The 27,700-nt window shown below is 41.8% G+C and overlaps 1 protein-coding gene across 3 annotated transcripts; it reads right to left on the bottom strand.

Moving 5' to 3' along the window:
- Positions 1-974: 974 nt before the first annotated feature.
- Positions 975-27,700, bottom strand: map3k13 (mitogen-activated protein kinase kinase kinase 13). 3 transcript variants are annotated; one of them, XM_004081875.4, is made up of 15 exons: positions 27,615-27,700; positions 18,215-18,287; positions 10,169-10,869; positions 9,371-9,554; positions 9,086-9,277; positions 8,247-8,405; positions 7,727-7,885; positions 7,522-7,630; positions 7,329-7,438; positions 7,121-7,237; positions 6,618-6,761; positions 5,529-6,270; positions 5,377-5,447; positions 4,911-5,202; positions 975-4,136 (listed from the first exon to the last, which is right to left on the bottom strand). In XM_004081875.4, the coding sequence occupies exons 3-15, from the start codon at positions 10,794-10,796 to the stop codon at positions 4,035-4,037; spliced, it is 3,009 nt and encodes a 1,002-aa protein (XP_004081923.1). In that variant the 5' UTR covers positions 10,797-10,869; positions 18,215-18,287; positions 27,615-27,700; the 3' UTR covers positions 975-4,034. The 3 variants fall into 3 exon arrangements, with proteins under 3 accessions (XP_004081923.1, XP_011487993.1, XP_011487991.1); XM_011489691.3 differs by lacking the exon at positions 27,615-27,700 and adding an exon at positions 23,539-23,680; XM_011489689.3 differs by lacking the exons at positions 18,215-18,287; positions 27,615-27,700 and adding an exon at positions 17,331-18,176.

Below are 27,700 nucleotides of genomic sequence, written 5' to 3'. Positions count from 1 at the left end.
TAATGAGCCATTAGTTTTGTTCTCATTAAATGTGTCTCTGTGCATATAGATAGAAGTTCTGAGCTTTCCTCAGGTAATGTGGTTTATACATGGTTCTTAAATAACTATTTTTTCCTTTATTAGAATGTAAAAAAAGTTGTACTTCCTCAGCCCCCCCACCCCCACCCCCCCCCCCCCTTCAGTGTCTTGACAGAATTGTTCTTGGACCTCTTATTTGATATTCTGTGAGATACTGCTTTTGTGACCCGCCGATAGGCTGACTTTGATTTTCTTTGTGTCAGACGGAACCAGAAATACAATAGTGGCAATATTCACAACAAGAGACTGACTCCCTCCATTCTGTAGTAAGATCTACCAACAATTAACAATTCTGGTCCATTCAGGCCTTTCAGGTTTTGATTGAACCAGGTTTGTACTGTTTATATTATTTAAATTACATGAATATTCTGGTTTTAAGGTATGAACAGTATAACAACTTTTAAAAAGCATTTTAGTTTATCAAAAGTTGTCCCGTCTGTTATTTATCAATCTATTAGGTAATTTTAAGAAAAAATGTCTTAAAACCAATGAGGCCCAAAATAGTTTACCTGGTCTCTACTTTTGCCTTAGTTTCAGTAATATTAAAAAAAATATAAAGATATGTTTGAATAATTGTAAAATATTTGATGATTGAGTATATATTGTTAGATTTCTAGCCTTAATAAATATACAGTTAGGGTAGCTGCCAACGTGCCAAGATGATTCCAAAACTGTAAAAATATTCAAAATTGGAATTAATTTTGATTTCCACAATTTACAGACAATTATGTTAATAGTAAGGGAGGGTACATTCTGTACAAATGTACATGTTGCTTTTTTCTATATCTTTTACCTTTAAAGTTTATGCATTATAGTTTATATTAACAAAATGTTTTAAATCAAATGCAACCTTTTTGTAATGAATAAAAAAATAAAATAAATACAGACAATATGGGTGTTTGGTACAGTACATCGGCATTTATTTCATGCAGTTTTTTGAGCTGACTTTATTCTCCCATAATAGCACTGTACACTGGATAATTCAGGAAACCGATAAGATTGGTTGATCAGAACGCTGTTCAAAAACAGTGGGAGATGAGAAATGACAGTAATAAAGAAACAGATGTTTGATACACAGGAAGAGGCAACATGATTTCCACAGAAAGAGAGACGATCTCACAGAAATCTTCATGTTTGAACTGGTATTTTGATCAAAAATGAAAGAAAGGGATCACTGCAGAAGTACAGAAAATGTATTCACGTGTGCCCTCCAAGTCATTTATTTTGTCTACCCTGCAGTGACAGTGGTCAATCCTAACAGCCTATAGGAAGAAAAAGCTTTCAGGAACACTTGATCTCGCTAACTACCTATAAATGCTTATCCAATACTTTAACTGCAATGATATATTTTTTTAAACAATTTATGGTCCTCTGTAGTGTCGTATGATATGACGATGCTTTTGCTTTACCATCCGAATACTGTCTACTTTCCAAACCAATTCCTTGTGCTTCTTTTCAATAATACTTCCCAGGATGAATCTCCTTGGTTTTCTAAAGCTGCCTGAAATGAAAAAGAAGTCCCAACCATCATTACTAATAAATTAATTCAAGAATTATGTAGGCCAGCTACAAAAAAAAAAAAAAAAAAGAAAGAAAAACATAGATCAAAATAAATTAAACGTCACAACAAAGTACTTCACAGGATTTATGCCAGATAGACAGTGTAATCGACAGTTTGATCAGTTTCCCCAGTCATTACATCACACGAGGATTTTTTTTTTTCATCTGAATGTAAACAAAAGAGAAGAATGTAGTGGGAGGCTTGAGCATTTTAGCAGCCTTTGAAGCTTTAAAAGGGAATCCTTCCACCAGTTGCTGTTTTAGGGCAACATTGCTCTAATGAGGCTTCAACTCGCACCTCCTTTTGTAGTGTACAGTACTGATGCAAGAATTTCCTGTTCATTTTCAGCCTGGTTATCAGAGCTGGGACACATTAGCAGAGGACGAAACAGGTCACATTACATTTACAGATGGTTATTTACAGAGTTAACACTGAGATGACGTTGCTGAAAAACCATAAGCACCTTGGGATGCTTGCCTCTGGCTTTGGTTCCTAACGCAAAGTCTCAAGCTTCTGCACGGCTAAAAATATGACATCATTAGTGTTCAATTCCACCCTGGATGACGAAATCTGCGAAGAGAATGAAGGCCTTTATATAAAATAAAGTTTAAAAAAATAGTTCTAGCAAATGCAGTATCCCTTTTTAAAAGACATTCAGACCTGGAGAAAAAGGTATGATGGCGGGATTTGTAGTTTCTCATGATCTTGAGGAGCGCAAGTGAGAGTTTGAACCAAAACAGAACTCAAGGCAAAAAAATAAATAAAAATAAGTGTGCAACTGTTGCCACCTAGTGGCGGATTTTTAGATTGTGCTTGATTAGACAATTTCAATCAAGTTCTGCAAAAAAAAACATAAAACATAAACAAACAGCAGTTCCTTGAGTTAAGATGAGGTTCAACATGTAAATTGACTTGCTTCTTCTCCTTAAGCCCTCAGGATTTGCAGAGATGAGGGGACACCTCTACATTTTTTGGGCACCCCCCCTCTGCTTTTAATGAGTATCACATTACTTTATTGCTATTCTATTGAATAATAAAATAGTTAGAAAACAGTAAATGAGAAATGGTGCAAAAATACTTTCAAGTAAAAAGGGACACTACATCTGCAACCAAAATCTTCTTTGTGGGTATTTCTCAAGACGAGCTGCTCTTCAAGATTTCTTCTAGTTCCCAAACTGAGAAAAACAAGAAATATATTCTGGGGCAGGAGAACCTGAGGACTCATCAGCACTGATCTACACGTTTGATATGGGAATAAAGGGTTAAATCTGAGTTATGTGTAAGATTTTTTTCCAAATATATCTGCATGGTCCATATTCAGAACATTCCTTCAAACAATAATTGGTCCAGCCCAGTTTCACAGTCCTTGAGCAATCCTGAGATGAGACTTGAAACTGTAATGTTAAATGCTGCGGAAGGGGCTTAGTGCTGTCATATGCGCACGCACACACACAGATACAAACACACACACTGAATGTCCTTCAATAACTCTGGCTTTGACATGTAGTTGCTGATGATGTGTTGTCTTAGGGAGAGGAATATTCTGTTTGTTTCATTTTCAGCTGTGTTGTTCGGGCAGCTCGTCCTCTTCATGCAGTCTTTGGGCAGCATTTTGCGTCTTTAGAGCTGCAGAAGCATGCGTGTGAGACCCCCCAATGACGTGGTTTGAGGATGAGGGACAAACTCCAATAGTCAGACAGGTTGTTCATGCTGGTGTTCACGTTTTTTTCTCCCCCCCATTGTTCTCCATATCAGCCATAGTGGGGACAGGAAGGAAGTGGAGGAGGTGGAGTTCTGGGTCTCTGAGCCGTAAACTCACAATCAAGCAGGATGACAAACTACAATAAGAGAGAAAGCGTGTTGTTTGTCCCTTTGAGACGGGGAGATGCTGCCAGATGACGGCTTGCAGAGATTCTCCTTATCCAGAACCAACCGTTGAAATGACACAGCTCCTCAGTCTTAATAGTCATCTTCAGATACACAAGTGCTTCGACACATTCGCTTTCTCACCACGCATCATCCTTCAGTCCATTTCACACACAGTAAGCCCATACTTGGTTTCAAAGTGTCAGTTTTTCTTCAGAGTACTTATAAAGGTCCTGAATTTTCCTTCAAACTCAGACAAAAATAAATTAAGAATGTTTAACTATCTGCTGTACATTTTCATTCAAAAGGGAATCCCTGCCATGAGTTGCCTGGATGTGGTGCTACACGAGCGGGAATGTGGTTTAAAGAAGGGAAATGTAGAGCTGGAGGGGTTAACATGGCTGTTGCTATAGGGAGAGCTCTGTTTTTTGTTTTTATGGTGTCTTCTTATTGCTGTGTTTCCTGCAGAGCACTATGTTGGACATTGATGGCCTCCAGGCAGAAATGGATGCGTCCTGCAGCGATTTTTTTACCAAGAGGAAGGAGCCCCAACTTTGTTGTTCCTAATGGTGGCATCAGAGCATTCTGCTTCTGAAGAATCACAGTCCGAGTCTCCAAACTGCAGCGGATTCTGAGGAAAAAAGCCGATAAAAGACGTGTTGAATTTAGGGACCAGTCTCTTTCCATCTTCCTTAAAAGGATAAATCTGTGTTAGATTGTAAAAGAATAACAAAAAAAAACACCTCTGCTACAGTTTGCATTAAGAACCTATTTTTTCAGCTAAGTTTGGTTAAGTTAGAGTTTGGTTAGACTGCCTGCTTTAAAGACCCACTCTGAAAATGGTGGTGTTGGTGTTTTCAACACATTCTTGAGGCTTTTTTTCCTGATGGAGGGCATTTATAGAGAAAATCAAGCTTAAAATTGTATTTCTGAGCATTTCTTTTCAAATCACTGTGAATCAGGAGCAGGGAGCTTGTAGGTGTGACTTAAATGCTACAACAGCAAGTCTCAAGCTCCCTGCTCTGCTCCATTCTAATGCGTCCACTTGCAGACAAATAGATCCATGGATGTCTTTATTTTCCAGTACAGCTGACAGTTCTGGTATTGCTCACCACCAGTACTGTTAGGTTGGGGTTTTAAGCTAGCGGGAGAGAGTGTAAACAGATGGATGACGGGAAGTAGGGCAAGTTTACTCCGTGCAAACAATCCCGCCCACAACTTAGGCAAATTTCTAATGAACTCCTGCCACTCTGAAGAAACTATGTCCAGGAAAACGACACAGGTTTTTTGATTTTGGCCAAAAATGGCATAATCATAATTAAATGACCACTAGGAAAACTGTTACAGTAGATCAAAGGATGACTGGAGTGGGACTTTAAAGGCTAAAACTTTACTCTTCACTGACCTCATAGCTGTGTTCATCAGAGCACAGCTTCCCCAGGGAGATTTGTGTCTTCACCCGGCGGACAGCGCACTCCTTGTCAGACAGGCCATCTGACTGCGTGGAGATGTCGATGGGAATGTCCGGAGTATGCGACAGCAGCTCGTCCAGATGCTCCTCTTGACTGGCGCTCAGCTTCTCCAGGGGCCCGCTGTGCGAGTGGTCACTGGTGTTTCCCTCCTCTCCGTCTGACACAGACAGGTTCTCGGAGCTGAAGGTGGAGTAGGACTTGAAGCTGCTCATGCAGCGATGAGTTCTGCCGCAAAGGAAGAGTAGGTTTTAACCTCATAAAGGTCAAAATGATGTCCCCCTTCTTTTGGAGCTCATCAATGTTTTAGTTTTAATATGGACACACAAATGTACTTCAGCATTTAACAATGTTTTGAAACAGTAAAGATCAGGACAACTGAACAATTCCCCTGAATTTTACCTTTGTCTCCTTGGATATTCCACTTCACTGTCCACCTCTCCTTCTTCCTCTTCAGATGACTCATCTGCACCCTAGAAGAGCAGCAGAAAAAGCTATAAATGTGCAAGGCATTTGTCATTCCACTTCAGCATCAGGCTCAAAGTTGTGCTCACCTTCCTGAGTGGCCTGAGGATCCGGGGGAGAGCAGAGGGCAGAGTGAGAGCGGGCTGAACTGAATGCTGAGGTTCAGCCTTCTTTGCATCCACTCCATCCAAGACGTTGTCTTTGTTGGTCACACTTAACGAAGGTTTGGTGCTTTCTTGGGTGTTGAGAAGAGAGTAATGCGGCAGCTCAGGCTGATTCAGTGTGGGAGGGGTCTCCTGACAGTTTAGGCAGCCAGGGAAAGGATGGGCCTGGCAGCAGGGACATAGGGAACCAGCTCCAGCCCCTGTTACAGCATTGGAACCGGTGGATGAAGTCCGCTGTCGCGTGTCTGCATCCATCGCAGTGGAAATGAGGTCAGGGCTGGAGCCGGAAACGCGTCGCTGCAAGTGGTCGGTCTGAGGACTGCGGAGGGCAGCGGCGGGGCCAAAGTAGCGCAAATTGTTGGCACAGTTGACAACAGCCTCTACCCGGCCTTTCAAGGGGAGAAACTGCCCTTCGTTGGGTGGGTGGTGGTGGTGGTGGAGGGGTTGTTCCTGTAAGGACTGGGTGTCCTCTGAGATTCCAGCAGCGGGTATCAGCATGGCGGGGAACTCGTTGTGGCTTCCTTTGCTGTTCGCACGGCGGTGGCGAGGCTTGCTTCTGTAGCGAGTTTTACCAGGGGGGGTGGAGACTTTTGGACTGGCTGAAAGTGGTGAGGGGGAGGGAAGAGGGTCCAGACTCGGGATGACATCAGAGCGCAACAAGTCTGGTCTGTGAGGAAACATATTTGACAATATCAGCAGCGTCATTGCAGAAAGAGATGGAAATAAAAGGTCAGAAGATACGGGTCATCAGGTCAACAGCCCACTGGTGAAGAGACACTAATACTGGTGGTCACATGACATACACTTCCACAACTAAAACATATTCTTTTCATTTTTTAAAACCCACTCCGATCATCTTTTGATCTATTTTAAAAGTGCTCACAGTTATGATTATGCCGTTTTTTAGCTCAAATAAACTGAACTGTAATAAAACTGTATTTAGTTGCACTAATGTCTGTTTTTTTTAGATTAAAAAGAGTCTCAACAAGGATCCCGTTGAACAACAGCACTCACTTTTTGGTAGTTGGCATTCCAGGTTTGTGTGAGATGCTGCCTTTTTTTTTGATGAGCTTCTCTACAGCGTTGGACCTAACGATGGGTCGGACAAGATGGCGTTTGTAGGTTCCGGGATATTTCTTCTCCACTGCCTGTTCTCTTCTACAAAGATTAGAAAATAATGGAGAGTACTCTGTCAGTTACTAGAAATATAATCAAACCACCAACAGAAAAGGCCAAGTGATAAAAGCTCAAACCAATGGAATATTGTACAAACGCAGATAATTCATAAGAAAGAAGGAACCATAACCACAACATACTTAGAATTGAAATTTATTTTAAAACAATCTACTAAATCCAAACCTTTTTTATCTTGGTAGCAAAACATTTTAGTAATTCAAAATATGCATTACTATAAACGGCTTTGAGAAGGAGGAAATTCTGGTCATTAGCAGCAAGTTATGAGGAAATAAGCAAGATGAAAACAACGTAAAGCTTCGACAATGAACTGAACTACATACTTCATCAGTTCCTTCTCTCGGACTTCCAGCTGCAACATGATGGCACTGAGCTCCATGTAGAGGTTGTTGGCTCTCTCCAGCTTCCTCTCGTAATGTTCCCTGATGTCCAGTGCATGTCTGCCAGAAACCAATCAAGTGGAGAGCTTTGTCAGAATCCTTACGGTTGTGTGTCTCCATCACTTTGTTTATCATTTCAACACTCACACACCTGAGTTCATCTCTCCTGCGTCGGATCAGCTCCTCGTCCAGCCTGTGAATGCACGTGCCTTCGCTTTTGATCTTTTCAAAATGCTTCTTCACCTCCTCCCGCCACTCCGCCTGTGGTGAGAGCAGACATTGTTGAGAATTTGACAACCTGTGACTCCTACCAGTGAAGGAAGTTTATGTGTTTTGGCTCAGACCTGAGACTTGAAGTAGGTTTCCTGAGGAGTTCCAAGAATGTCGGCAGAGGCGATGTCCAGATGCAGCAGAATCTGCCTAAAGGAAGGCCTGTTTCTGGGCTTCCCTTGCCTGGAGTTTACATGAAAAGAAGAAAAAAAAAATCAGGGACTTCACAATAAACTACAGCAAGAAACATACCGGTGCTTCATATAAAAGTAAACTGACCATGTTTGCTTCATGAGGATTTTAAACCCATCTGGGCAGGTGGAAGGAACGGGAAGGTGTAAACTGTTGCTGCCAACCCCCCAAATGATGGCAGATGAGTCTACGTCTTTGTAGGGAATCTCTCCTGTAAGCAGCTCCCATAATACAACCCCAAAGGACCTGCCACACAACAACAACCGGTCTTAGTCATGTGTTTGTGTTTGTTCTCCATCATAAATGTTACCAAAACAGAGTTTTTTCTTTCGTTGAAACTCTCAAAGTTTAAACCTTCATAGAAAAATAATTTTAGTATTAAGAGAAGAAATCAAGGTTCTGCTAGCGATCAGAAATTTATGTAGATTTAACAGAGTAGACATATTCTGTACAGGAAAGACGGACTGAGGAAATTGATTGACAAGGTCAACAATCAATCAGAATGAAGAAAAAAGCACATAAAAACATGAAGTGAACAAAAAGTGAACGGCAAAGTAGTAAGGGAACACCGTGTCCAATGTTTTCAAGTTGGTGTGCTACTACTCACCAGATGTCTACTTTTTCAGAGACAGGCTCATTTCTTATCACTTCTGGGGCCATCCACGCCACCGTACCCGCAAAGGACATCTTTGTACTTTTGTCACTCAGCTCTTTGGAAGTTCCGAAGTCAGAAATCTTCACTGTGTCGGCCTGGGTGACCAAGACACTAAAACATACCATAAAAGCACAAATAACTATTTGGGCAAATGTGTCTGATTAAAAGAAGCTGACAAACATTAGGCTGTGAGGATGAAAGGATTAACTGTAACCACTTGAAATTAAAAAAAAAAAAATTTAAAAAAAAAGTTAAAGCTGCTTGTGTTTGTCCTTGTAATATACTCTGCTCATTTTACCAGAAGCTCATTTCCAAATACACGCCTTCGCCTTCCAGCATATTCAGCCCTCTATCATTCTGCTGACTAATACTGTGTTTAGCAATGCTGCTGCAGCATGTTGATATTGATTAGAGGGGCAGCGCTTTGGGCTGCAGAGGGCGGGACAGGAACAAAGAGATGAGGCAGACAACTCTCTTGCTCTTCGACTAAAACGACTAGATTTTATGAAGTCTTAGGACGGCATTTAAGCTAATGTCGCACAATTCACAGCTGAGAGGAGGATTTTTGCTGCTGCTGCTGTTTAAGAAATCCTAAACAAAGCTGCCAAGATGTTTCACTCAGCTCCACGGGTCTGCTTTAAGTGGTATGATGCATTGTGTAACAGCAGAAAACCATTCTCCTAATAGATTAGGGAGAAATGTTCTTTCAATTCAGCTGAATCTAAATGGTAGAACTTCTCCATGAACACACTGGGTGCATATGGACATCTGTCGGCTAAACAGCTACTTACTTGGGAGACTTGAGATCTCTGTGGATGATCTTGTGCAAGTGTAGGTAGTTCATGCCGCTGGCGATGCCTGTAGCCCAGTCCACTAACAACCTGGGGGTCACTTTCCGTCCTGCTCTCAGAACTTCATAGAGCTGACCCTGGGCACAATACTCCATGATGATGCAGTAACAAGGCGCCTGAGTGCACACACCCCTAGGACACAAGAAAGAACAAAGCTGATATTTAGAGCCTGCTGAATCAGTCCTAGCAGACCAGAGCAAACCAGCATGTTTCCTGTAGACTTACTTGAAGCTGATTATGTTGGGATGCTTAAGTTTTCGCAGGTGTTTAATGTCCGTTTCCTTCTGCTCGCGCACCTTTTTGATGGCAACTTCTTCGGAGCGGAACTTGCCCAGAAAGACGGCTCCCTGTGCACCGCTGCCCAGCCACTGCAGCTCGGAAATCTCCTCAAACGGAACCTCCCACATGTCTGCAATCAGGTTAATCACATTTGTTAACTTGAGCACTTAATGTTATTTGTTTTAATCTTATCTCTAGTATCGACGTCTAAATGTCTCTGTTTCACCATTAATTGACGCCCCTTTGTGAGCAAAAAAATGAAATCTTAAAGATGCAGAGATGTCGGTATGTAACACTTGCAGAAAAAAAAAAACAACCAACTGCACTTGTATTACGGGTTGAAAAATTATCTCACTTTCTGTTCAGTCATTAAGTCACATCCTGCTTTATCCTTGTTAAGTGGTTTTGGAAGAGGCACAATACTGTTTCTGTTCCGTCCCCACTCCATGGCTGACCACAGCCTCTATTCTGTCTGACCTTCATTCATTTCCTGGAGCGTGTGTGTTCTGCCTGTCAGGGCGGCCCAGCAGCAAGGTGAGTCTACCTTTACTGCAACCTCAATTTAAGCTGACATCTGTGCAGCCTCAGTCTCTGTGAAAAATGTGCTGAAGCTTTGAAGCTACTAAGTTAGAGCTTCAGATTACATTTGAGGAAACTGGAGTTAAGTCTTTGGTCTAAGACCTTTTCCCTAGAAAGGAAAGAAATAAACCAACACAATAATAAACAGTGAAACCAGGAGCTAACCTTGTTGTTGCAGCTTGTATTCTGTGGAGTACGTCTTTCCTATAATGTTCCAGACAGGCCGAAGACAGCCAAACAAACCCTCCAGGAAGCCTCCTGACCCCGGCCCAGCTCTATGAAAGTGCAGTTTGATGTCATCAGGGTGGTGTGGATGGCCTGGTCGACACTCCCCACTGTGGTCCACAGGACACTCGCCCTCTCCCATTTGCTCCTCCGTGCCATGGCCACACCCGTGGTGCTCGCAGGACCCCGGTGACACCACCTCTTCATGATCCTGCTCCTGCAGCTGGAGCACGCTGTTGTCGAAGTGCCCGCCCTCACTGCGTGTTGAGTCTAAGCTCAGAGGCATGTTTCCTGGGCTGATGCCCCCCAACACAGAGTCCTCATCCTGACCAGGAATCTGCAGGGGAACTGGCAGCTGTGTTGGTGGGGCGAGGTCTGTGATAATTTGAGGAGCTAAGTTAGACAGCGGAACCTGAGGAGGTTGGGGCTGAAGGGTGGGTGAGCTGGACTTCTTTGTGGCGTCTCCAACCACCGTGAGTTTAAGCTCTTCCTTCAGCTTTCCCACCAACAGACTGGGGCAGGAAGTCCATGAAAGCACCTCTGGGGAGCTACCCATGGTGTCACGCATGTGCCTGGACTGCCCAGTGGAGGTGGCTGGGACGCGTCCTAACGCACTGGCTCGTCTGAGTGCTGGAGATCACCTGCAGGAAATTAAGAAGACAAAAAAAGGGGGTATTGAACTGGGTACTACATCTTTAAATATTAAGTAATATTCAAATTGATTTGAAGGATTTTAAAAGTATTATATAAATGACATTTTAATGGAAGAAAATTGAACATCAAATAGCAAGAAAAATTCTTTGTAATCACTTTTGACGAGCAAAAAACACATATTCCCAATATTTCCCCAAAACACAATCCTCTCATTTCCTCCCACAGATTAGAGATTAGGAAAGATTACATTTAAAGTTATTATTTCCAGACAAGTAGTGCAAACACTCCAGGACAGATGAGGTTTTGGATCAGCACATAACAGACTTAATGAGGTTGCATGGGGAATACCAATTCCTGGAAACTTATGGAAAACAGTTGGATTGAACCAACAACTCACACATGCCTGCAAAAACGTAGCACCAAGATTCTTTTTTTAACTTTTTTTTTTTAAATCATAGCTGGTAATGTATACGGGATTAAAGTTTGGATTGTTCTCTGGGATTGCAGAAAGCAAGATACTGTATGACACACTGAAACTTTTCCCTTCATGACCAGCAGTGCTGGTAGATAACACGCAGCAGAAATACAACTATGGTGGCACTTTCATTCATTCTAAGCCCACAAAACAAAACAAAATAAGCATTGCAAATTAATCTAAAGAAAAAACATCTTAATCCAAATGTACTCAGCAAATTCTACACTTAAGTATTTTGAGATTTATTGAGATAAACCTCAACCTTTAAGGTGAGTTTTAAATATAAAGGTGAATTCTTTTGATTAAACTAAAATCCTAAAACTTTTTATGTTTCTCCTACAAATGTACACAATTTTAACTGTAAAAGTAGTAACTACAACAAAGACAAAAGCACAAACCTTTCACATATAAATAAAACTTTAGTGCAAATAAATGTGCAAAAATTGGCCAAAATTGTTTTTATTTGTGCATTTGTTATTTTTGGTGTCATTAAAAGAAAAGAAGGCACAACTTCAACTATCAGCCACAGATCAAAGTCCTCAGCGCTGAGCTGGCTCCATGATACGTGGAGGGTTCACAGGAATGATGACACTTGTGTGTTCCAATGAAATACACCCGGTATATGATGCTCGCTTTATAAAGCAGCTGGGATAAACAGGAGTTTTTTCCACTCACTTCGTCAAAGTCAACCCAAAACCTTCTTATCCACATGTGGCTGGAATCTAAAAAAAAACCTTCAACCAGACTGGATTTACATGCCTCCTAGTATTTTCTTTTTTGATTGTCCGACTCTTGGTGGGATTCAAACTGCAATCTATGCATCCAAAACTGATTACATGTTTGTATAAATGCATGTACTGTATCGGTGTGTATCCACTGGGGGTAACCTGAGCGCTGTGAGAGTATGGCAGCTGCCAGGAGCTCATCTATAATGCAAGTCTGTCTCAAAGCAGGCTGCTGAGAGTGCAGGGGAAGGAGAGAATGCACTCTCAGGTATCCAATAAATCCGTCCCTTCCAAATCAGAGACAAACGAGCTGTGCGAGTGGAGCCCAACTCTGTAATTCCACCTCACAGACATTTCTCAGAGCTGGGCTTCTGATGAGGACAGAAGTGTATGGATTCAGTGGCTCAGACAGAAAAAACAGCAGAAAAGCCAGAACAAGAGCACATTAGTTTCTGTAGCTACATTAAAGCTGAATAATGACCCCTGAAGGAATCAGAAGGTCATCTTGCTCAAGCGTTAGTCTGTCATTAGGAATCGGAAAGAGACTTGTTGCTCTAATTCATCAATATCTAATGGAAGATCTTTGTGCTCTGAGTCCATGAATAATGTCTGCGCCTGATCGAGATGGGCTAAAGGTTTCATTTACATAGCTGTTTAGTTACAGGACTTTCCGAAAGACATCACTGAGGACAAGAGCATAATGACCAACTGTCTGATCTTGGGTTGGAAGAGTGCAGATGTGGTTCAGAGGAGGACACAATGCAAATGTGAAGCAGACGGAACAATGTGGAGAAAGAGAGTGACAGGCAGAGGGAGAAATTATTAGGAGCTGATCCTTTAATCCCCCCACAAGGCTCTAGAGACGTGCTTGTACAAACACAGAGACAATCCTACTGTTCTCCTCTTCTTCATGTTTCCATTCAGTCCTGCAGTTCTTAAGTTGGTCTTGTGTTAAGAGTCAGTAACGTGGAGTTGTCAGGTGGGGATTTTTTCATCCTCTTCACTCCTAAAGCCATGGAGCAGCCTAGTCTGAGAGCGATTTTCCCGTATTAGCTATTGTATCACTTCATGTGTGAGTGTATTACCAGCAGCTGGGATGGGGGGGGGGGGGGGGGGGGGGGGGGGGGGGCTTCGGTTTAGGGAACACGCATGCATACATAAACACGTGCCCAGGGCGTTGTCTGGCAAGATAAAATAATCCCACTACTCCCAACAGCCCACTGGGAAGGGAGTCTGAGTGCACCAGAATGGTTGTTAATGAACAGCAGCTGATTATTCCACTAGATATTAACGTGTGACTGAAGACTTTCGACCCATAACTGCACAACAGCTGCATCATCTGTCTTCATCACTCTGCTCCTCATTAGGAGAAACCCTGCTGGGACCCACAGGGGGAACCTCCTTTCAGGTGACAGCTGCACCTCCAACAAAGGACCAATTTAGCCTCCATCTCACCTCATCGTTCACACGTTACCATGTCAACACAGCATCCATCCTGACCTTACGCTAGCAGTCAACTGTGAAGACGCCAAAAGGCTGAAGGCTTCTTCCTCACTTACAAAGGCTGCCACACACGGCAGCTTTGTATGGATTACAGCAACACTATAGTCAGTGCCGGTTTCCATCTAGAATGAGTCATTTTTATTTCATAAATCCTATTGTTACTTTAACTTTAACACAATAAAGACGGTGTCCTTACAGGTTTACACAAATAAGATCAAAGGTAAGAGAGACAAAAAATTACTTTGATTTTTCTGGCACATGAAATAAATACACGGTGGCGTAGTGGTTAGCGCTCTTGCCTCACAGCAAGAAGGTCCAGTTCAAGTCCCGGCTGGGGGGGGGGGGGGGGGTATTTCTGTGTGGAGTTTGCATGTTCTCCCCGTGTATGCGTGGGTTCTCTCTGTGAACTTACTCCCACTGTCCAAAAACATGCTTCAATTGGTTAATTGGTCAACCTAAATTGTCCCTAGGTGTGACTGTGAGAGTGCGTGGATGTGTGATGGCAGACACTCTACCCTGCGACAGCCTGGCGACCTGTCCAGGGTGTCCCCTGCCTTCACCCACAAGTGCCCGGGATAAGCTATGGCAGCCCCGTGACCCCGAAAGGGGTCGTCCTTGTTTTTCTGTGACATAACTGAAGAGCTGAACTCTGGTATCTGTTTACCTAACCCGTGCAGACTATGGACTTTCAGGAACAGCCTTCATTGTGTTTGGTGAAGGTCTAAACGAATAAAAATTTAGCAGTGCAAACTTATACTGAAAATGTCATAAATGTGGTTCTGCAGATGGAATCGCCCGATTTCCTTTTGACTGTTGGATGTGGCTTAATGTTTGAGCGAGACTTTCTTCTCAGTTGTAGCCGTGAATCCTGCCTGAGGGGAGGGCTTGCTGTACGCGGCTCAACGTTATCATGCGTTTCCTTGGTGGTTGGTGAGGGGTCGAAGTTCTGCCACCACATTCACATATCTCCTTGGGGGTGTTTGTTAAATCCTTCTTTGCTCGCTTTCTGACTCCCTGTGGTGTCTCACCTTAGGGCGCCTAAAATTCCCAAAGAGGCTAAAAATGAAAGCAGTCCACAGAGCAATAAGCCCTGCCTGCTTCCCTGACAGTTTTAGCTGATGTAAGATGCACTGAAGCAAAGTCAAGTATAAAGTTGGAGACACAAGAAAGAGAACTCTGAGGAGAAAAAAAGGATAAAGACAGGAAACCCTCACAGGGGGTCTGGAATAATTCATGGCAACAGATTAACAAGTATGATTAACAACTCATGTTTTAATATTAAATATTATAGAGAAACTTACCACATACACAGAAAAACAGTATGTCAACGCTGCACTAAACCATAGACTGTATATGAGAACTGGATCAAGTGAGTGGGACGACACCCATTAAAAAATGACTTCCTTCCAGTTCCAACCAAATGAAATCAATTCAGTTGCCATTTTTCGTGGTATGGACACCATGTTGGAGCCAGAAATCGTCATAAAGCAGCGACTGGTCCAAGTTGGTCTGGGTCATTGTTTCTATGGCAACCATTCCACTTGTTGGAAGTCCAAACCTCTACCACTTGAAAGCAAGCTTGGGAGAATCTGTCAATCAAACGTTTCAAACGCTCAACACAAGACCACATACATTTATTGACACATCCAATTAGTCGGTTTATAACTTTAATAACCTGCACTACAGAAAAAACTATAATGAATTGCAAATCAGTATTAGCAAGAACACGTTGAAAGAGTAGCAGAATATAAAAAAAAATAAAAAATAAAAAAATAAAATAAAAAAAAAAGAGTAGCAGAATTAGAATGGTTATTCTGACAAATAGAATAACTGTTTGTAGCTGTTTGTTTCTCAATACACAAAGGGGGAGGGGTTACTCAGTCCAGTGCTCATGTACAGTCAATGCTCCAAACTCACACTTAAAATAATCCTCAAATGGCCTTACCAGCCAGAATTACAGAAAAAAATTAAGATAAACATCACCCTCCTTTTCTTTCCGAGTCTCCCAGTGAGGCTGCAGGAAGCAAGTAGGACACACAGACCACATCCTGCAAGTGTATCTATGAGCAGCTCACACAAGATTTAAAAACTCCAAACTCCCAGCAAATCCAAACAATAAATCTCTACAATTTATAAACCAAATAGAATCTATCAGGAAGGATGATAAATCCAATGAGACCGAAGAGAGATAGAGCAAGAGACATGAGCACAGGAAAAAGGTCAGATTAGAAAGGCAGAGGACCAAAAGGCATGGTGGTGCACCAGGACATGTGGACTGCTTGCACACAAAAAAAAGAGAAAAACAGAAAGAAAAAAAGCCATAATTCAGATCTAGTTTGCAGAAAAAAACATCATAAAAGACTCCAAAGATAAAGACTCCCAATGCGACAACAAAGGACACAATAGGGGCCGGTACCATGTGAACTGGGCCTGTCTGCCCTGCACAACCAGGAGACAGCCGCACACTCACTCACACAAACACAAACAGAAATCATAGTGCACTGGAGCAGCTGCTGCCACAACAATCCCCCTTGTGCTCTTTTAATGGCAAAGGCTCGCCTCAATTGGCAACAATGAGGAGAGACGGCCTAACACGCATGCTGAAAGAGCCGGGCTGTGACTGACACTCTCTTTTAGTGGCCGGAATATGAAAATGCGCTAAACTAAAGAGCAAACGGGGCCACATATTAAATGGAAAGCATGTTGGAACCCACGCTTTTTCTTCTGCTCCAAGTCAGACTACCACAGCAAAGCAAGGCAATCAATATACATTAGTGCTAGTTAATGTTCACTCCTGGAATTATGCTATCCCTGCATGATCTTAAAAAGAAAACCCCAACATCTGAAAGCTAAATCCAACCCATTAGATACAGTTAGGCACTAGGGAGACACATATGAGTGAGGGGTTTGCTGCCATTTTTTATAAACGAAAAAGACAGATCTCAGTGATGCTCCACCCCTTCTCTTCCCGTCTCATGTAAAGCTGCTGAATATTCATCCTGTGGTGTTACATAAACATGCTTAATAGCTGAGGACAGAGGTGGGCCTGCTCTGCACTCTCCTGCTGCTGTGTTCATCTATAGATGGGGATGTAAAAAGGATAAAAGGAGGACGATGACGTAGACAGGAAGTGGAAAAAGAAAATCTAGAGACAGTTTCATTGGGAAAGAGAAAGAGTAAAACCAAACAAAACAAACAAAAAAAAAAGAGAATGTGGATGAAGTGGCAGCATGTTTGTGTATGTACACATATATAAACCGCCCAGGGCTCAACACAAGGCACGTGTGTCCCAGAAAAGCTTTATTTTTATCCCTGCCAGCATAAAAACGACTGGGTGTGTTTGATTGTTCTGAACTGAATAAATGAAATCGTGGAGGTGTGTCTGTGTGTTGGGGCGGCTGCTACGGTCTCCTACATCTCCACCTGTCCTTCAGAGGGCACCGAAAAGTACTGCATCAAAAAGCAGCATCACAGCTGTGCCGAAAATAGCTCCTGCACACACACACACACACACACACGCACCGACGCACGACTGCTCGGCAAACTCATGCAGCATTGCTGCTGAACAAACACCGACACCAGATCCACATGCAAGCAGCACCGATACATACGCCACACAATGAGCACTTGAAGACATGTCAGGTGTAATGAAAGATTAACAGCATAACACTGGAGGCTAATCACAAAGAGGACAAGCAGAGGTGTCTATCCCGATGAACGGCATAAGGAGAGGGAGACTACTCACGGCAGATAGAGCTCAAAGTCATGGTCCTTTTTCAGCTCTGACACGGCGACTTGAAACCAGAGAAAAATAGGAGATGATGGCTGCCCTGATGGTAGCGATGAAAGAAAACTAAGTGGCATGAACAAGACAGGGGGGGACAGAAATTCCTCTGATTCCTGCAGCACCTGGGCTTATGAGTGAGTGAGTGAGTGAGTGGGCAGCATGTATTGTCACAGGGTTGTTGAGGACCTGCTCACGTCACACTTTTCATGAATGGAGGTGTCTGACGCGATGGGGAAGCGGCTCAAAGAGCAGGAGAAGAGGAGGGAGGAAGGGAGCGCTGGGGGCGGAGCTTTCCGAGCAGACTTAGGGGGGGAGGAAAAGGGAGAGATGAAGAGGAACGAAGGGGGTGGGGGTGTATTTCAAAGCAGAACCAGCTGGGAAGAGCAGGTTATGCTGTGATGGCGTCTCTGTAAGTAGGACAGGCTGTTTCTGGACAAGAGAAAATCCCTTTGTAGCAAGTCAGTAATCAGTTCTGCCAAATGCCAAATGTGACAGAGGGCTGCATCCTGCAGGAGCTGCTTCAGTCCAATGTTTGTGGCAGCTCTCTTTAAAACACACACTGCCCACATTTGAATGCATTTAGCTTTGTAGTCACGTGCAGAGGCACAGCAATAGTCCCGAGCATCCTGAGCGCTAAATGAGGCAGTGCTCATTTTCTGCTTTTAAAAGTACAAAAAGAAATGGGAGAATGTCAGATGAGCTGTTCTTTGCTCTGCCTTTAAGGTCATCCAATTCCCTCAAAAATCACAGGCTCTGAGAGTCAACATTTTATTTTAGTGATCTGCTGTCCACATATGATCTTATGCATTTGTTCGTGTGAGTGCATGAGTGGGAGTACTGACCTGTTAGCAGGTTTATGACCATCTCAGAAGTCTGAGATTAGCCTCTTGGTCTTAATTTCTTGCCGTTTCTCACCTGCAAACAATCACAGAGCAGGGGAAAAGTTCATATGAGAGACAGGAATTACTGTCAGGCAGTGAGATTTCTGATTTTTGTAGAGAAAAGCAAAAATAAAGCAAGTTAACAAAAAAAACATAGTGGTTATGTAGCTGTCTCCAAGATTATCACCGACTGAGGTGAAAGGAGATAATTTAAAAAAGGACTAATTGAGAGGGAGGTTTGTTGATGAAAGGAGGATCTCAGGGAACAGATGCTTTCCCCTCCAGTGCTCTGGTTTCATGTCCAAACCTCTGGGGAAGGCACTGATGAGGTGGGGGGGACAGGAGGCCAAGCGAGGCACCAAGAACGTGGCAGGGGGTTGGGATTTTTAAAAGCCCATTGTCCGATCTCTGTCCTCAAGCCACACCCAAACAGGAAACCCTGCCAGAGGAGGGGGACTAAAATCCAGGGACGAGGTGGAGGCTGGGCGTCCAAACGCAGCCTATATGAAGATTATGACGATTAATACAACCCATTGAAGAAGATCATTTATGAAAGTGGCATAATTTGAGTTTTGATGAAAGCAGGCTACATCTTCCAACTACTTTAAATACCGAAATATAAAAAGTATTCACATGTTTTGGTTAGAAACACATCGGCATCTGTAACTACAGAAAGATGGTGCAAAAGCCCCCACCCCAAAAAAACAAGACTTATGAAAGAGGTTGGATTTTTGTTTTTACTCATTTGTTGAAGAAAATCTTAGGTGCTCAAAATGACATGGCATTTTTCAAAAATAGAAATCTAGTTAAACAGAGAAAAAGAAAAGAAAATGGAATGTCTTTGGAGGAAACTTTAACTACCTTTCCTGTTTAATTAGCAAGAACATCAAACTCTACTTTCTGAAAATCTTCATTAGTTAATTATAGCTTTGTGGTTTTAAGAACAAAGTGCACAGTCACAATTTAATGCTGAAGGTAAGATGCCAAAAAAAATCAACTTCTAAAACCAGGATTACCAAAGATTTCCTTTAAATATATAAATGTTAATAAAAAAATGTTAAAACTAAAACTTCCAAATAGTTTTGAAGAAGTCAGGTTTTCAAACTGACCACTTTTGAAACCAATGTTGTTTTCTGCACTAAAAAGAAAAACAACAAAAGTCAAATGTCCTGAAAAATGGCAAAATATGTACTGAACTGGTATAAATTTATAAAGTTGCATCTATACTCATTGTATGATCTTTATTCTGACGTTAAATAAGGGTCAAAAGTAATAGTTAAAACACAGTTGAAGTAGTATCTATTAAAAGCATAAATGTAACTTTAACTTGATTTGATGAACTTCGACATTTGAGAATAATCATAAAGCTTGACTGCAGTTACATTTAGTCAGCTCATTAACAGTGATTGAAATATGGATTATTGTGAACGAATTGAGGTAAATTAAACAGAAAATGCATATAATCTGATAAAGATATTCTGACAGATTATCCAGAGAAAGGTTTCTTCAAAATATAAAAAGCACATTCATGCAAAAAAAAAGTCAGAATTTCTATTTTCCCCTGTCCGTCATTCTGTTTACTCAGACAAACCCCAAACCTTAAACACTTGATACAGAAGAGAAAGATGTCCAGACCTAAAATAACCCCAAACCCAAGTAGGTGGTACCCCAGTCGCCTCCAAAAAGGGCTGAAAAAACAGATCATGTTGAATGGACAGCAGTTGTGAGGACCTACAGAACATATCTGCATATCTATTGAGGGTTTCTCACATAAATTACTTTATATTACGCGCTTCACCAATCTGTTAAAGCTTAGTCATTCACATGTTTGTCACTGTTCAGTCAGATTCGCTCGTGATGTTAGTCAGACATCCATGATAGAAAGTGCTACAGAATCAGAAACCCTCGTAGATCATTATAACAATCATATCGACTGATTAAGAAAGAGAGGGATTGTTTTGGCCATATCTCTATGGAGGATGAAAACTAAAATAAAGGGAGCATCTCTGTCATTTAGAAAAGTTTTGATCACAGTTTCACAGCCCCATATCCAACAAGTACAATGTTAGCGACTAAAATATACTGTAATGAAGGAGCTTGCAGTTCACACGGCTGTCCTTTAAAATGGTTCATTTGGATAAACTAATTTAACATTTCAGGGATAAAATGTTTTGGTAAAAGGAACAGCGGGATCAGTAAGACAAAGCCCTTCCCATTTCAATAAGATTCAATAACATTTTTTTTATGAATCACAAGCTAGCTGTACACCAACATCTAGTTCTGGAGACTTTATTTTGTAGATACTGAAACACAGAATTGTTTCCAACTCCAACAATTACTGACAGATGCGTATTTATTTTTCAGTTCTAATGATAACGCAATCATGAAACTGCAATCTACATAAATCACGCAGCAAAAACATCAACAGGAATCTGACCTCCGTTCTTCCAGTGATGGTTAAAGCCCCCTGAGCTGCCTCCATCTCTGGCAGCCGTAGGTTACTGCCAACCCGCGCCACATGTGCCCTGTTTTCGCACTCAGGTGCAACAGAGCTGTAAACCATACTGGCTCAGGCCTGTTATACACACTCATTACTATTTCACCAGCAGCGGAACAACAGCATTGACAGCTCCAGTGTCCCAGGCATTAATAAGACACAAAGCTGTATCGCACACATAAGGTCACAGCGGTTTACCTTTCTAATTTCCCAGCACAGACAAAAAACTAGAGAGAGAGAAAAAAAAAAACGGTACAGACAATGTGTCCTACACACATGTATGCCTGCCTGCATGGAGAAACAATACTGGCGAGGAGAGGAGAATTCTGCAGCATGCAGCCTAGTTGGCATTTGACTTAAAGAGCCTATGTCATGCTTTTCTTAAGCCTTTCAGAGTGACCTATATCCATATATATGATAATGTATTACCTTTGGCAGACTTAAGAACAAATTATTTCCGAAATAGGATTTAATTCTGCGGCTCATTTTCTTACCCGGAAGAAAAACGACTTGATCTCTGAGGTCATTTAGTAGTTGTTTAAACATGGTTTGCTGTTATGATTCATTGAGGATGTTTAAATTGATTAAGCTGTGCCAGAAAAGCATCAACTGTTCATCTGAAACTTGAAGGGCTAAAACTGTCAGTAGAGGAAGTTTCTAGCCCCGCTGATTGGGTGGGATCGGCATGGATGAGCCCGGCCCACAAACAACCGCTGATGCTAAGAGACATATAATGCTTCAGAGATTACTTTGCTGAGCCCACCAACAGCCCATGCCCTGACCAATCTGCACTGAGAGGAAATTACATAATAATGACTGCTTCACATCCTCGGAGGACGGGCCCACACCGCAATCCATCCATCCTGATCTGCTCTTTATTGTGATTGCAGAATGGCTGCAGGAACAGCAGGAAGGAAGCCTTCCTCCCAGCTCCATGCACCTGCTAATCCCAACCATGATTTAGCGGATTGTGTGTGGAACTAAAATACCAAAGGCTGCAGCCATTCTTAGATATTATGGAACATTTTGAAGGAACTTCTTGTCTTTAATAATAACATTCCTAAACACATTACAGAGAGAATAAACGACAATGAAGGGGAGATCCTCAATGATGGCAATGTGGTGGTGGGGGTTCTGGTCCTGCTCTATGATTGGGGAGGGCGTGTTGTTGCTCTGTGGTGGGGTTGGAGGTTAAAGACAAAGCAAAGTCACATGGGAAGCAAAAAGAAGGCCCCAGGCTCGACACACCAGAGTGTGTTTCCATAACACAGACAGGGTTTACATGTAATTTGCACAAGTAACCAGACTTTGTTCTGATTTATGTAAATTACAAAACATCCTTTGAATAGTTTAGAAAAATGTACAGTACTTCAGCAGATGGCCATTCTGAGTGGAGCTGATGTGACCATTTGGATCTTGGTCTCCAAATATCAAGTTGGTTGATGAATGAATGAATGGAGAAAAGAATGAAGGATCTTTTTTATATAACCCTTTACAAGACTAATAGGATACTAATGTATCCTATTAGTACAAAAGGAGATCAAAAAAGCTGATAGCATCCAAAACTGATACCATCCTTGAAATATTTAGACTACATTTAGGAACATTGTGATCTAATGATCCCAGTCCCATTATAAGACCGTTACTCACTTCAGCATAAGTAAGGATTGTGATGAAATTCTGTGAATAGCCGAGCCTTTCTGTCAATCATGTCTTCACCTAAAGACATGCACATCAGAGGTCAGAGGTACACGCTTGCTCACGGTCAGTATGACTTGCGCTCTGGTTCTGGCTCTTCCACTCGTGTGTGTTAATATGGTCCACATGAGGGGCTCCGGGCTGTTGTAATTATAGAAGCACCGCTAGCACAAACATCGCAGGAGAAGTACATTTAAAACTGTGCACTGTTGCATGAATACAGTATTATGAATACAAACATAAAACTGCACTAAGGTTCTGTAAAAAATAAATAAATCTGTCTCTGTATTAGAGTTGTCAAACGACCTCCCTAACAAAGGTTTTCTGAATGTGTCTGGACTTCCTGAAATAAACTGAGCACAATATTTGCAGTAAATCCCACTCGCTCTTGGGGGTTCAACAATGCTGAGTTAATCTAACCCCTTCACAGTCGCCACTGTAATATCCTTGCCCAAATATAAGGGGATGTAGAGCTTAACCCACTTCTTAACACAATCCCAGTCCTCCAACAGGCTGACCAGTGAGCCTCCAGTATACTCTGGCAAACGATAAGTCTGCCTCCAAAAGCTCACCAGACAGCCTGGAGAATGAAAAATGGATCCTTTCAGGGCCTGAGTGTTGAGCACAGGAAGCGAAGCAGGACCCATGGAGCTCAAGCAGCAACGCTACTGAAATGTCAGCCTGCTAGAAGGACATGAAGAGCAGGCCTGAGGGGGGGAGAGAGGACCCAGGCGGGCAAAACTGTTGGGCAGCAGGGAAGAGACATCCACTTTCACATCCCTCCTTCAGCCCAGCCTTTGTTGTCTGCTTGTTTCCACTCATTTGCCCTCCAAAAGATGGCTGTCGAACACCCAGCACACAGAGCCAGCGTTCTTATGGGTGACACATCTGTAAGGCTTCTATCGGCTGGAAGTCAGCTAAACACAACATACAAATATTTGGTTTTCAGAAGGATAAAATTTTACTTCAGCAACATGTTTTGACTAATAAAGAACCCACAGAAAGACAGTGATAATTAGGAAGTAGAAAGTGTCTTCATTCTAGATTTCCGCCATATGAAATTAAAGTGTAAGAAAAAGGAAGCATTTACCCAGATTTCTATTGTTGAAATATCCGCTGCACTTGCCAGAAACCTAAAAATATGTTCCTCAACAGGAGAATCAATAGACTACAACAATCATGCTCCGCCACACGAAACACGGCGCTGAGAAGTCCGACAAAAAGCTGAGCGGCTGCGGCTGCTGCTGCTGCTGTATTAATAAAACCCTAACAGACCAGGCAAGTATCCAGAGCCTGGATTAGTGAGACCGGACCAGCTGCAAGACCTCACCGCTGCTGTTGCTACACATGTCAATTACATTAATACAGCTTCCTGTCTGCATGCCAGCATCGTTACCATCCTGGACCTTTTCTGACCCTTAGGAGTCAAAAGCACAGATTTGCATCTTCTCTTAAAACGAACAGCACAGCTGCAATGCAACAGCAGGACAAACATGACCAACTTTTTGAGAACTAACAGAAAAACAGCAGGACTCAAAGAAAACACAACCTACCCTCTTTTGAACGACCATATTTTTCAAAGTATAAGTCGTGTTGTTTTAATAGTTTGGTCGGGGGCGCAACATATACAGGATTATTTTTTTTTTTTATAAATAGCAACAAACGCTAAAAGGCACTGTAGATGTATTTATCAGTATTTGCTACTGACAGCAATGTAGAAGAAGAAGCGCCGCTCAAGCTTAGCAGAACGGTTCCAAAGTGACACAGATGAAGAATTCAACGGATTTAGTGATGCGACGTGAAATAAAGTTGACTTGTTAGCACTTTTCTTTAAGATTATCCGAATAATTGTTCTCATGTTGTGATAATATAGTAGATTCCTCCTATGTTTCATGAGGCTAAACAAGCATCATTGTGTTATGGTAGTTAATATTCAGTCTATTATTGTTGTCTATTCCGTTTCTATGATTTCCCTTTCAAGATGAATTGTCCATTCTTGTTCCTGTATTTTGTTAAATAAATTTCTCCCAAAAGTGCAACTTATGTATGATTTTTTACAATGCATTATTTTTTGGCTACTAGGACTTATGCTACAGAGCAATGTATAGTCTGAAAGATACGGTAAAACCTATATACGAGTTATTTTTACATTTTCAAAACTAAAACTTTTTCTTCATTACTTTAGTTTCATATAATAGAAATAGAAAAGCCATTATGTCAAACAGAACAAACCTATAGGTTTGCAATAAATTGTTTTTCGAAAATTGCAGAACAAACATTTTTGCATAAACAGATACATGCAACACTGACCCAAGTGAAAGTGAGCTTCAGTAAAAATATTATTGATCCAGTTGATTATTTTTGATGAAAAGAAAGTAGCTCCTGACAGCTGACTGGATTTTAGTTAAGGTGTAGCAACTTTACGTGTTGAGTACATTAAATTGCTTTTGTGTATAAGACAGAGGAAACTGTGTTTGTCTCTATTTTTAATGCCTCAGGAAATGAAATCGATATTGTTTTTTTATGGTCTCCATCAGGGCTTCATTAAGAAATGAAAAAGTCTGCTTGTTCTTTGCTGATTGCAGAGCCTTGCTTTCCATATCACTGCTATCTTGGCCCAGATGAAGTGAGCAGAACTGCCCCGCATGTGTTGCTGCTCATATTTGCTGTAACCTGGTGTGAGACGTCTGCACCCAAATGCACAAGTAACAACACGATAGGTGCAGGTTTTTTAGCACACGGTAGAGGAGAGGGGAGCTCCGATTGGCCGATTGGTGTCAAGACAGACCTGCAGCCGCACTGCAGCTGGGCTGCAGGTACAACACAGGTGAAGCCATCATTTGAATGTGGTGGGGGGAAAAAAGAGGACTGTTCCACTCAGCAATGAGGGTGAAACCCAATGCTGTTGAGGTGACAGCGCACGCTCGCTGTCAGAGCGCGTCAGCAGAGATACGTCGCAGGCGGGTGTTGCGTGCGACTGTTGTGACACGAAGCCATCGTGAAAGACAGATGGATTGGCTGTGTGTGATTTGTGTCGTATGGCCTATCAGTGCAGCTTGATGAGGGTGTGTACGGTGAGCCGGTTCCAGAAACATCCCATCCAATAACAGGCAAGTCATGCAAGGCCAGCTCTCCACATCAGGTGCTCCTAAATAATAACTAATGGAATACAATACAGGACCATTTTTGCCACTGATGCATTCAAAGGTTGCAGACTATAGTATAGGCAACAAGAAGCCAATACAATATGTCAACAATATACCAACAGTGTGCTCCTCAATATTAATTTTGTATTTTGTATTTTTGTATTTTGCTTTGTTAAATACCACACAGCAGTAAATATTACAGTGCTCAAATTCACCAAACTTTTTTTTATGTTTTCATCTTCATGACAAAGATATTTTAAAGAGAAAAGCTTGCGTGCAAAAGCAGAGCCACAAACCTTGCCGACAATAACACCCCAGGGTTTTGAGTCCACAAAAACTAGGTGGTGCACTGAAGAAATAGGACTTTCTTTTCTTTTCTGTGGCTCCCTTCAGAGGAATCATCTGCATCCATCCAAACCTTTCCTCTGCATCCTCCTCATTCTCACCAACCTACCTTATGTTCTCCTTCACTACATCCATGAACCTCCACTTTGGTCGTCCTATAGCCTTTCTTCCATGCATCTACATCTTCAGCATCCTCTAAAGATCCACATGTTATTAACATGTTGTAACATTTATCTCATGATGGAGGATTTATAAAAGGAAACTTATGATAAAAACTGCATTTCTGAGTATTTGTTCTATTCAAATCGTGGTGAATCAGAAGCAGAGGAGAAAATGTCGTTGGAAAAAGCTTTTAGTTCTTACGTACAAACTACAATCTGCGGTCCACAAGCTCCCTCTCCCTTCTGCTGGATCCACTTGTAGACAGATCCATGTTCGTCTTTGTTTTCCTCGTACGAGCTGGAATCTGGCTCATAACGGTACAGTTGAATAGCTCCAATATTGCACAGCTAGAGTTAGCTTGAGGTAGTAAAAGGCTGTAATTTACCGGGAGGAAGTGTAAACAAAGGGATGATGGAAAATGAACACAGGCTTACTTATGCCAACAATCCCACAACTCAGAGGTGAATTTCTGATGAATTATCGCTGGTCTGCAGAAACTGTGTCCTAGAAAAACGACACCAGTTTTTTTATTTTGGCTAGAACAGCATAATCATAACCAAAAAAAACAAAACACTGGGAACGCTTTTATAATAGATCAAAATATGATTGGACTTTAACAACCACTGTCCATCGTCTGAATGTGTCCAAACCATATCAGTCTGGCTTCTTACCCATCATTTACAACCTTATCACTCCCAAAAAGCTCCTGATCCTGAGTTCTGCATAGTCCAGCTTTGCGTCCAGTTAAACCACCATAGATTACCACAGACAACCAGTAAATAGAATAATAAATTTGATTACCCTCATCTAAATTTATAACATAAGTGCAAAAAAACAACCAAAATCAATTATTCTTCTTTTATTTAAGATGAATCTACAGAATATACTGCAGAACCATATAGTTTTAGGTGTGACACACACTGTTTCGCCTAGTAAACCTGGTGTGGAAAATGTTTAACAGAGAAAAATTATATAAAAATAAAAAGCAAATTCTTCAAAACTATAATCTGAGTTCATAGAACAAACATTTCTTTAAGTGCTATAATTTCCCCCTTTTACAGTAAGAATCCACTAAAGCCTATAATTTAGTCTCTCCTCTTGGTTGAAGGAGAAAGCTCAGCTGTTTTTCAAGCTCCAACAGTTCAATACTGTACAGTACTCGCGTTACATAATGCAGGCGAATAACAACCTTAACCTTTAATCAGGAGCTCCGTTGTTCGTCCGCTGTTTGACTTGAAATTCACTTAAAACAGGAGCAGGAATGTGCTGCCGGTTCAAACAGCAGTCGGTGTGTTACTCAAAGTTCATTCATGAAGACATGGAAACAGTTGTTGTAGCCGGGTCGTCGTGTTAAAAGCTACTGACAGCTGCCTCAGTCAGCATATAAACGTACTACTCCTTCAAAGCGAAGCGTTTCCACTCAAAACGCTCGCGCGCAGCTCTTTAAATGTAACAACGCGACTAAATGCTTTTCTAAATGTAAAGTAAAACGGTCTGTGTTGTGTTTAATTACCTTTATTGCTTTAAAATCCAGCAGAGATGTAATGACGGCTGCCGCTGTCTCTGCTTCTACGTATTTACTCGAATGGTAGATTCTCG

Source organism: Oryzias latipes, chromosome 21 (genome assembly GCF_002234675.1).
Source record: "Oryzias latipes chromosome 21, ASM223467v1".
Classification (NCBI taxonomy): domain Eukaryota; kingdom Metazoa; phylum Chordata; class Actinopteri; order Beloniformes; family Adrianichthyidae; genus Oryzias; species Oryzias latipes.
This window is presented reverse-complemented; position numbering and strand designations above follow the sequence as displayed.